This window comes from Heterodontus francisci, chromosome 9, assembly GCF_036365525.1.
Source record: "Heterodontus francisci isolate sHetFra1 chromosome 9, sHetFra1.hap1, whole genome shotgun sequence".
In the NCBI taxonomy this organism is placed as follows: domain Eukaryota; kingdom Metazoa; phylum Chordata; class Chondrichthyes; order Heterodontiformes; family Heterodontidae; genus Heterodontus; species Heterodontus francisci.
In genome coordinates this window covers 75,175,684-75,187,813 of record NC_090379.1, presented here as the reverse complement: position 1 = coordinate 75,187,813, position 12,130 = coordinate 75,175,684, and the positions used below count along the sequence as shown (strand labels likewise).

Genomic DNA, 12,130 nt, shown 5'->3' with positions numbered 1-12,130 from the left:
GAAACTCACATTCCAGGATAACTGCTAAGATGGCCAAATCCACAAACAGACGTGGTCAAACCAGCTTGTCACATGACTAACCTGCTGGGTAACCAGAGTTTCTTTAAATTGTACAGATGGTTTGAGAGAGAGAGACTGTTTCCTCCTGCACTGAGAACACCTCTCCTGTCTGCTCCCATCTCTTTCTCACAGAACTCCAAATCCACTGAAGACATGAACTTCAAGAGAGAAAAGTCGCCTACATCGAACAAGGTTTAAGAAGAATACTGGGCACCAACGAAAAGCAAAACCTACCTACAATCAAGGACTGTACAGCAAGCTCAAAGAACAGTAACCAAAACCATCTTCAGATATTGCCTCAAACTGTTTCCCCTTTATTCTTTTCTACTCTTCTGTCTCTATCTGCATGTGTGTATCGCATATGCATGCTAGTGTGGCGCATCGCGTATCCTTAGGCGCTAACCGAATTAGAGTTTAAATTTAATAAATTTCAATCTTTCTTCTTTAAACCTAAGAAAGGTTTGGTTGGTTTCTTTATCTTACAATTGGAAAGCAGTGAACAAGGAATCACCAAGGGGAGCTAAAACACCGTGTGTTTAAAATTAAACCCTGTTACAGTAAGACCAGATGAAGGCTGAGAGGGAACCCAAGACCCCTTCTCACCTGGTTGTAACAGCCTCTTCCTGCCACTGCTGGGATTAAATGCACAGCATGACCTCCCCCTCATCAGGGCCTGCCGTTCTAGGCCCAGCGACCCCACCTCACTTACATTGAGTCCAGGCTCCAGCACTGGGCCTGGGCCCAAGGCCTTTTGTATTACCGGCAGTGGCCACCATTTCTGGTGGCACTGCCGATACTGCTGAGCCACTGGCCCTCTGATTGGCCGGCTGCTCTTGGAGGCGGGATCCCCGTCTTAAAAGGGATAGGTATCCCGGTGCCGGGCACTTAGGTAACAGTGTCTGAGTGCTTTTAAATCGTGCTGGTGGGGGCTCCAAAAGGTCCCTCGCCTTTTCAGCTTGGCACTGCAAGCCCTGCTGGCATGACAAAATCCAGCCTGCTGTGTGCAAATTGGCTGCTGCGTTCCCCACATGACAACAGTAATTATACTTCAAAATCTACTTTGTTGGCTGTGAAGTGCTTTAGGAGTCCAGACATCTTAAAGGCATTGTATAAATGCAAATTATTTCTCTACTCATCCATTAGAGACCCCCTACGCATTGGCTACTGGCAACATGAGCCTAAGTTCCCTGGACCTGAATAAGTCAGGGCATGTTCCGCTGTTGTATGCACCCTATTTCAGGCAAACAGAAGCTTCAGCTGTAAGTAGGTTTCCGTGCATGTTAGATATCTGACAGACCCAAAAAAGAACATCCAGTCATAAATGAAAACAGAAAATGCTGCAAATACTCAGCAGGCGAGACAGCATCTGTGGAGAGAGAAACAGAATTAATGTTTCAGGTCAATGACCTTTCATCAGAACCAGTCATAAAATCCAGCTTAATGAATAGTAAATAAATACAGCCAAACCTACGGACATCTTAACTAGGAAAATCTCTCTAGTGTGGTTCAACATTGATCAAAATATAAAATTATTGAATGAAATAATTGGTTAAGAATTGGTTCTATTTTGATTGCATTAAGATGAATTACAATTTGCCAAGTGAAATGAAGCAGGAATGATGAGCTGGTTTTCTGCAGCCAGTCACCTCCGCCTTGGCAGTCACATGAATGAATTGTTTTAAAAAGAATGTTGTGAGCTTTAAGATTCACAGAATTCACAATGTTTTGGATTTCCCCTGTATCCTAAGTATCATTTTCTTTTCAAAGGCAACAGTGTTTCATTAAATTAACTTTCTTGAAACTATTTCAACTATAACTTGCCATTCTGTAAACCTCAGTAAGTTTTTTTTTAAAACTTAGACCTGTTTGGTAATTTCAGAGAAATACCTAAAACATGCTTCTGCTTCTGAAAATGAGATAAATACTTTCACAATAATAAATACTTTTTTGCATTAATTCTCCCTGTTATATTGTCCTAGAACTGAAGGATTCACAATTTTTGAAGCACTTGGGCACATACTATATTGACTCATGTTTTAAAGAAATAAAAATCAGTTTGAATCGGGGCTGTGTCTTATATACAAATTAATATTTGGAAATCAGGTGCAGCTTATATTCAAAATAGGGTATTTTAAATGGAAATACAAAGCTATGGACTATTTTGTTTTACAGGGATACAGCATGGAGATGTCAATGTGGCTTCCTAAGAAACTACACTTACTAAATAAGGTTGAATCTCTGAGACAAGCTGGTAGCTCATTACCCAGTGACATCCTTGAAAAAGTAGAGGGAATTAAAGACAAATGGCACCTGTTAGAGGTATGTGCTTTTTAATGATTAGGATATATTTTCATTTTCAGTTTATGCTTTGCAGATGTTAATACATATTAATTAAATATTCCCAGCTTTGCTTTTCTGAGCAGTCATGTATTATTTGTTGTGGAAATTATACATTTTGTCCTTAGTAACAATATTTTTGAAATATTGGAGATATTTAATTTTTCTTACTCAGCGGGGAAAAGGAGTAATCACAGTGTTTATCATTTATATGTTAAGATTGTTTAATGCATAAATATATAGCAATGGTAGGACTGCAGAGTTCTAAAGCTGCCAATAATTTTAACTTATGGGTAATTTGTCTTCCATAATTAGGAATGATATTTATCACTGTGCTGATGAGTGTAATCATGGTTGTTAACCATAGTCACTATTTTTACAGAAATTACTAGAAGGAAAGCTAAAATTAAAAAATAATTAAAACAATTTATTGAAGAGAAAGTAAAGCAACACCATTATTCTTACTTCAGACTGGACATCAGGTATGAAAGTATTTAATAAACAATACATTATAAAGCCTTTATATAGTTCAAACCTTTGTCAGAGATTCTTCACAAATTAATGAGAAGTGTAACACACTAGAAAATAAAGGAACAGGCATGGTCTCAAGAAATGGAGACGGTGGTGTAGTGGTAATGGCACTGAGCTGGTAATCCAGAGGCCCAGGCTAATGCCCTGGGGACATCCCAACACGGCAGCTTGGATTCAATTAGTTAGTAAAAAATCTGGAATTGAAAGCTATTCTCAGTAATGGTGCCGTCATTGACTGTCGTTAAAACCCATCTGGCTCACTAATGTCATTTAAAGAAGAAAATCTGCTGTCGTTACCTGGTCTGGCCTACATGTGACTCCTGACTCATAGCAATGTGGTTGACACTTAACTGCCCTCTGAAATGGCCTTACAAGCCACTCAGTTGCAATGGGCAACAAATGCTGGCCTTGCGAGTGATGCCCACATCCCATGAAAGAATATGAAAAAAAATCTGATTCCTCTGCAACAGAACCAATGTGCAATCTTACCCTCTGCTATCCTTTCCCCTTTCCCTGGCTGCTGCACACTTGTGCCTGTTGTCTCACCACGTGCAGATCCCTCTCTATCGTAGCCTTTAAAATACATACTAGTGGCTGTGAGTGTAAGATTGAGTGACAGTGCTTCATCATTTTCATTGTCTTCTTTATCTTTCTCCACTGACTGGGAAGGCTCCAGTTCTTGGCTATCTGAAATGAAAAAGGAACAAGGATTGGATTCTGTTGTGGGGAAAGGAGAAAGTAAGAAGTGCGTGTTAACACTATCAGCAGCTTGTGAGTCAGAAGAGCTTGCAGGACGAGGGAGAAGTGGCATGAGAGAAGGAGGATAATATGCAGGTGCCCTCATCATAGATTGCGTCAGCCCCATCAGTAGCCATGGACTCAGTAAAGCCCACTTCCATGATGGCCAGTACTGTCTCCTCCATGCCTGTGTGCTTGTCCTCCTTCAGTTCTTTCTTGCAGCGTGCTGCTATGTGCCACCTTCTCCTGTAAGGAAGAGGCAATTATGTCAGTGAGTGTCCTGCAATACGTTTGAGTGATGTGGCTGTCATAGTTCAACAGCTGTCAGTGTATGCAAGCTGAGAGTTGTGGGTGTGAAGTGGCAACAGTACTAAGTGCGTGAGGGTGAGGTAAAGCACATGAATTTTAGGGTTGAGTAGTGGATGAGGCTAGTGGTGCAGTTGTTAGGATATAGCATTTGAAGATGAATTCACTCACCTTGACAATTCATGTGAGATTGTTAAACATCTTCCTGTATTGCATCCATGTGCTTGGAACAACAGTCCTTTTCCCATTGCCTCCTGAGTATCTGTCTAGAGGCCCTCCTGACCCCTGCAGATACCGAACGGCCGGAATTTTAACAGGCCTGCAAGAGTGAGGTAGGCATCAGGGATGGCCGAAAAATGCAGTCAGGATACACTCACATGGAAATCCGATGTCAGTTTCTGAACAGGTAGGTACTCAGCGGGGAGCCATCCGAATTTGACGAATGGCAGGCAGACTAATGACTACGACACGGAAGGACGTCAATTGAGGTAGTTTAGAAGGAAAGTAACTTGAATTTAAAGGCAATTGACTGGAATTTTATGCTGCATTTATATATTTTATGTACACGCATGGGATCCCAGCTCTTCAGAGTACTAACTGGCTAAAGGTGACGGCAACGAGGTGAGGCTTCAGTGCTTCCTCTATCAGCCAACCCAAACTGAAAGGCAGTGTGCATTGGAAGGGGGAGAATGTGGAATGGAGGCCATTGCCGGACAGCAGCTTAAGGCCTGTGAAAGTGCCATCACCAATGTGGTGGGGGTGAGAATGAGGGGCATTCTGCAAGGGACACAGAGGGGCAGTGGCACTTTCTCCCAAGGGAGTAGCAAGGGGAAGGATTTGGGGGAGATGGATAGCAAAGAAAATGCAAGAGCAGGATGGAGACCACCTGGTATGGGACTGATCACCCAGTCTTCGTGGCCCCCTGAGAAGGGGGAGGAGCAACGCAGAGGGAGGGAGGATCAGGCACCGGCGGGGTCAGAGTCTGCATGTCGGAGAAGGGCACAGAGGGACATGCCAACAGCCTCCTGCATGAAGAAGGGACAATCCCCAGGACGGAGTCGACTGTACACAGCTCAACTATTTCCAGATGCCGAGCGGCAGTGTCAGCACAGACTGAGGCTCTCCAGGAAGGTGGTCACTGATTTATGCATCATGCTGCAGGACAAGCGAGACTCATGGCGTTTGGTCGACACCCAATGCCAGTAGCTCTGAAGATCACAGTAGATATCAACTCCTATGCCTCCGGTTCTTTCCAGGGATCCACTGGGGACATGTGTGAATTCTCCCAGGCCGTGGCCCATTGCTGCATCAAGGAGATGACCAATGCCCTGTTCAAGAGGGCCAGCGACTATGTGTGATACCAAACCGACCCTGACTGTCAGGCAGAGAGGTACATTTCATTCGGAGCCATTGCTAGATTCCCCTAGGTGCAGGGCATCATCAACTGCACGCATGTGGCCATCAAGGCTCCCATGAACCAGCCAGCACCCTTCATCAACAGGAAGAGCGTCCATTCCATCAATGTACAACTGGTCTGGAACCATCAAAAGCGTATTCTTCAGGTGTGTGCACAGTTCCCAGGAAGCAGTCAAGATGCCTACGTACTCAGGCAGCTTTTACGGCCCCCTGCGCGCCTTCGGGAATGGATTCCCAGGGACAAAAGCTACCTGTTGAAGATATGGCTACTCACGCCATGAGGAACCTTTGCATTGCAGCAAAGGAGAGGTACAACAATTGCCACAGCTCCACCTGAGCGATTATTGAGCAGGCCTTTGGGCTGCTGAAGATGTGATTCAGGTGCCCAGACAGATCCGGTGGAGCCTTGCAGTATGCCGTAGTGAAGGTCTCACAGATTGTGGTGGTCTGCTGTGCTCTGCACAATCTAGCACTGCAGAAGGGGAGGCCTTGCACAATGAGGACATCATTGATCACCACTCCTCATCCGACAAGGAGGATGTGGAGGAGGCTGCTGAACAGGCAGCACAAGATGAGGAACCCCTTGCAACAGAGGCAAGGGGAAAAGAGAGACGTGCAAAGAAGGCTCGGGAAAATCTCATACATACCTGTTTCTTGTGACCCTCTAACTATCAGTGCAATAAAGACTTACCTAAATGCATACCTGCTGTCACTTCCTTCATCTCGTACTCCATCACCCAGCGTCCATGTTCACAGTGCGCACTGGCAAAGCTGAGGAGCTGACCAAATGCAGCCTACCTCAACATTAGCAGCCCAATGAGGGAGTAAGGTTGTAGATGACAACTAACAAGGCAGCAAGAAATGAGGGGAGGACTACCAGCAGTAAGTCTTACATTTATTAATTGGCACTATAGTATAAAGACTTAACATGTGCAAAGTCCAAACACCTATGATCCCCAAGTTCATCTAGGTGCTCTTAACTCTCTTACTTGTGCTCCTACGAGGTGCGACTGCTGTGCTTGCAGCTGAGGTGGAGGCAGGCTGTTGATCAGGCCACCCCATGGCCAGGGATGACCTTGGTGACCATCCTCTGGCTGCCTGAGGCCTGGAAGACCTCATATGCTGAGGGGTTCCTGCACAGCTGCAGGCCCCTCCCCTGTCATCACACCAACTGGAGTTGCTGGGGTCACTGGCAGTGGAGTTGAGGAGCTGCTGTCCACACTCGGAGCGCCCTAAGGAGGAGCCCCCAGAGGCAGCAGGCAGCCGCTCCTCCACCCTTTCAAGGCACACTTGTACCTCCCTGCTCACCCGAGAAGGACGAGCACCTGATGGAGGCTCCAGGCGCCTCGATCCCCCTCTCGCGTTGGCACTGCTCCATGGAGCTCATGGACAAGGTGATGGCATGCAGGTCTGTGTGCATCTCTGGCATCCACTGACTGGTCTGTTGGATCTGGCTCTCCATGAGGGTCGCCAGTCTCTCCATGGAGGAAGCCATGTGCGCACAAACCGGAGAGATGGCAGCACTCATGGCCTGGATGGACTCCTCCAATGTCCATGCATGGATGCACATAGCCTCTGGAAGCTCTGCCAGATGTTCCCTCACATCTCGTTGCAGCTCCAGCTGTTGCCATGTTGCCGACGACTCCAGAAGCACATCATCAGCCTGGGCTCAGCACGGGCCTGGCCTCCCACAGTCCTCTGACTGTCAGTGGCCTCGGCTATCACAGCCTCCATCCGCTGCTGGGACACGTGTTTGCTGTGCTCAACAGCTTGTGACTCTGGATCTAATCATGAACGCATTCCCACCGACATGAGAGTATCTGCGCTGGTGGAGGAGGTGGGGGAATGATGTGACGGTGCACCCTCTGAAGATCCCTCCTTCTCCTGAAACCCACTGAAGACACATGAACTCTAAGAGAGAAAAGTCTCCTACAGTGAATAAGGTTTAGGAAGAATACTGGGCCCCAATGAAAAGCACGATCAACCTACAAAAGGACTCTACAGTGAGCTCGAAGAACCGTAACGAACTCTTCAGATATTGCCTCAAACCTTTCCATTTATTTTTTTTCTTCTGCTCTTTTCTGTCCCTATCTGCATGTGTGTATTCCATATGCATGCTCGGGTGGGCGCGTCGTGTATCCATAGGCATTAACCGAATTAGAGTTTAATTTTAAGTTGTAATAAATTTCAATCTTTCTTCTTTAAACCTAAGAAAACCTGCGTGTGTCTGCTGGTTTCTTTGCCTTATAATTGGAAAGCAGTGAACAAGGATTCACCAAAGGGGAGCTAAAAACACAGTGTGTTTAAAAATAAAACCCTGTTACAGTAAGACCAGGTGAAGGCTGAGAGGGTCCCCTAGACTCATAGAAACATAGGAAATAGGAGCAGGAGTAGGCCATTCAGGCCTGCTCCGCCATTCAAAAAAGATCATGGATGATCGTCTAATTCAGTACCCTGTTCCCGCTTGCTCCCCATTTCCCATGATCCCTTTGGCATCAAGAAATATATCTATCTCCTTCTTGAATATATTTAATGACTTGGCCTCCACTGCCTTCTGCGGTAGAGAATTCCACAGGTTCACCACCCTCTGAGTGAAGAAATTTCTCCTGATCTCGGTTCTAAATGGCATACCCCATATCCTGAGACTGTGAATCCCTGGTTCTGGACTCCCCAGTCATCAGGAACATCCTCCCTGCATGTAGCCTGTCTAGTCCTGTTAGAATTTTATAGGTTTGTATGAGATCCCCTCTCATTCTTCTAAACTCTAGTGAATATAGGCCTAGTCGACCCAATCTCTCCCCATACGTCAATCCTGCCATCCCAGGAATCAGCCTAATAAATCATCTTTGCACTCCCTTCAGGGCAAGAATATCCTTCCTCAGATAAGGAGGAGACCAAAACTGCACACAATACTCCCAATGCAGTCTCACCAAGGCCCTGTATAACTGCAGTAAGACATCCTTGCTCCTGTACTCAAATCCTCTTGCAATGAAGGCCAACATACCATTCACGTTCCTCACTGCTCGCTGCACCTGAATGCTTGCTTTCAGTGACTGGTGTACAAGGACACCCAGGTCTCGTTGCACCTTCCCCTTTCCCAATCTATCACCATTCAGATAATAATCTGCCTTTCTATTTTTACAACCAAAGTGGATAACCTCACATTTATCCACGTTATCCTGCATCTGCCATGCATTTGCCCACTCACTCAACTTGTCCAAATCACATTGGAGCCTCTTTGCGTCCTCCTCACAGCTCACAGTCCCCCCCAGCTTTGTGTTATCTACAAACTTGGAATTGTTACATTTAGTTCCCTCACCCAAGTCATCAATATATATTGTGAATAGCTGGGGGCCAAGCACTGATGCCTGCGGTACCCCATTAGTCACTGCCTGCCACCCAGAAAAAGACCCGTTTATTCCTACTCTCTATTTCCTGTCTGTCAATCAATTCTCAATCCATGCCGGTGTATTACCCCCAATCCCATGTGCTTTAATTTTGCACACTACCCTCTTATGTGGGACCTTATCAAAAACCTTCTGAAAATCCAAATACACTACATCCCCCTTATCTATTGTACTAGTTACATCCTCAAAAAACTCCAGTAGATTTGTTAAGCATGATTTCCCTTTCGTAAACCCAAGTTGACTTTGTCTAATCCCGTTTATGTTTTCCAGGTGTTCTGCTATCATATCCTTTATAATAGACTCTAGCATTTTCCCCACTACTGATGTAAGGCTAACTGGTCTGTAATTCCTCGTTTTTTCTCTGATTCTCACCTGGTCGTAACATTAAGGAAGTAGTAGTAGGACATTTAGAAAATCATGATACAGTCAAGCACAGTGAACATGGTTTTATGAAAGGGAAATGATGTTTGACAAATTTATTAGAGTTCTTTAGAGGATGTAGTGGGCAGGGTGGATAAAGGGGAACCTGTAGATGTAATGTATTTGGATTTCCAAAATTCAATATTCGATAAGATACCGTATAAAAGGTGAGTGCACAAGAGCTCATGGTTTTGGGTGTAATATATTAGCATTGGATAGAGAATTGGCTAACTAACAGAAAACAAGGAGTTGGGATAAATGGGTCATTTTCAGGTTGACAAACTGTAACTAGTGGGGTTCTCAACCAATGACATGGATGAAGAGGCTGTGTGTATTGTAGCCAAATTTGCTGACTTTATAAAGATAGGTAGGAAAGCAAGTTTTGAGGAGGACACAAACGAGTCTGCAAAGAGATATAGATAGGTTAAGTGAGTGGGCAAATATTTGGCAGTTGGCGTATAATGTGGGAAAATGTGAGGTTATGCACTTTAGCGGGAAGAATATAAAAGCAAAATATTATTTAAATGGAGTGAGACTACAGAATGCTGCAGTACAGAGGGATCTGGGTGTCCTTGTACATGAATCATGCAGGTACAGCAAGTAAGTAGGAAGGCAAATGGAATGTTGGCCTTTATTGCAAGGGGGCATGGGGTATAAAGGTAATGAAGTCTTGCTACAATTCTACAGGGCATTTGGTGAGACCACACCTAGAGTACTGCATACAGTTTTGGTCTCCTTATTTAAGGAGGAAACAGTTCAGAGAAGGTTCACCATGTTGATTCCTGGGATGAAGGTGTTGTCTTATGAGGAAAAATTGAGCAGGTTGGGCCTAAACTCATTGGAGTTTAGAAGATTGAGAGATGATCTTATTGAAAAATATAAAATTCTGAGGGTGCTTGACAGGGTAGATGCTGAGAGGAAGTTTCCCCTTATGGGGGAATCTAGAACTAGAGGGCATAATTTCAGAATAAGGGGTTTCCCATTTAAGACAGAGATGAGGTGGAATTACTTCTTTCAGAATCATGTAACAGATGAAACAGTTAATGTTTGGAATTCTCTATCGCAGAGAACTATGGAGACTGGGTTATTGAATATAGTTAAGGCTGACATATATTCTTGAACTATAGGGGAGTCAAGGATTATGGGGAACAGGCAGGAAAATGGAGTTGAGACCAAGATTAGAGCAACTATGATCTTAATGAATGACAGAGCAGGCTTGAGGGGCTGTATGGCCTACTCCTGCTCCTAATTTCTTATATTCTTATGGTCATAGTGTGCAGCGCTCTGCACAACATTACACAGGAGTTAGGTTTGAACCTGAAGGAAGAACAAGGTACAGAGTTCAGATCCTCTTTGGATAGTTCTGTGGAGGAGGAGGAGTAGGAGGAAGACCAAGAGGAGGAAGGTGATGAGGGCAATGCAACAGCAGCTGCTCACATTGCTACCCAGGATGCCAGGGATGCCCTTAATGCAAGGTTCACTAGGTTTCACCAGTGGACTAATGTCAGAAAGACACACAACAGCCAATCGTCCCACTACCCCACTACCCCACCAATGCCACTGGCACCAAACAGTCCTACAAACAACTAATTACCCCTTGCACATTTCCCCATTGGTCCCTGTCAACTCATGTCTTCCCATTCATCATCAAACAACTTGAAAGGCAACTTGCCAGCCAGCAACCAAAAATGGGCAAGACAAGAAAGTGGTGCAAAAGAATAAAATTTATGTGAATCATGTAACAGATGAAACAGTTATGTCACAAATGACATTTTCTCATATTCTCACATGTGTACCCTTGTACAAGAACAAAGCTTTCCTCTTCCTTCCACTCCTGCACAGTGTAACCCCTGTGGCTTCAGCAGAGGTACAAGCAGTCTGCTCCCATCCCTGCTCTGACTGCTAAGATGCTCTTGGCTGATGACCTCTGGGCTTCAGAGCCTGTGAGGGCCCTGACAAACACTGCTGCACCTGCACCTTGGGACACGAGGCACCTTGTCAGGTATTGGCTGGAGGAGCGGGTGTGGGCAACGGATAAGAAGAAAAAGCGCATGGTGTGGACTCTGTACTTCCATGATGCCTTTGTCCTGCGGATGTTCCTTTTAATATCATTCTTCTCATGGCCTAGTATATTTCATTCTTCTGGAGAGCACTTTGGTGCAGATCAGTGTGGTGCTGTAAGACCAAGGCTAAGGCATTTTTCATCCTATTTAAGGTGGCAGAAATGTTGGCATCCAGATTATGCTTGGCTGTAGTCAAAGCATGTATAGACTCATTTGATTGCAGCACTTGATGTTCCATGGGCACTCTATCCACAGACGAACACATCATTGCAATGTGACATCAGCCCACTCAGACTTGAGGCAGACTCTTCCGTTCTCTCTGCAGTCATGGTCAGTATACTTGGGAGGCCTGTCAATGCATTCCACATTCTCTGATACTGCTTAGTGGGTATCCTTTACACCGACAGCCCCTGGGGTACAGTATCAGTGTCGAGCTGGCGAGGGTGTAACCTTCGGCACAGATTCTCCACAGCTGTCCCTGTCACCACCATCTGCTGACTTGTGAAATGTGAGTCACCAGGTGAAAACCCAACGAGCTGTCTAACAGGTGACACTGAAGTGTGAATATCTGAGCTGGTGCATGGCATGCTTGAGTCTTGTGACTCAGAAGGATTCAGCTCCTCTGAGGAACCGTTGGCTGCAACCTCCAATGACTGCAGCTGCACATGTGTAGGCCCTGTTGGAGATAAAAGGTATGAATTAGTACTGGCATCATAAGAATGCTGTAACTTAGCATTATGGAGATGATCATATTTCACTTGCTGTTGAAATCAAGTCAACATGACTGAGTGCCTTATGACGTGTGGGTAGCTGATATTTAATTGTGCCACCAGGTAGCTGGGAGCTCCACAT

The 12,130-nt window shown here is 45.1% G+C and overlaps 1 protein-coding gene across 1 annotated transcript in view; it reads left to right on the top strand.

Annotated features, from left to right (window-relative positions):
• akap6 (A kinase (PRKA) anchor protein 6) overlaps positions 1 to 12,130 on the top strand; it is a 374,046-nt gene that overhangs the window by 267,546 nt on the left and 94,370 nt on the right. Inside the window, exon 9 of the mRNA XM_068038344.1 lies at positions 2,233 to 2,379. Coding sequence (XP_067894445.1) covers positions 2,233 to 2,379 — 147 coding nt within the window. The remainder of the gene's footprint in view (positions 1 to 2,232; positions 2,380 to 12,130) is intronic.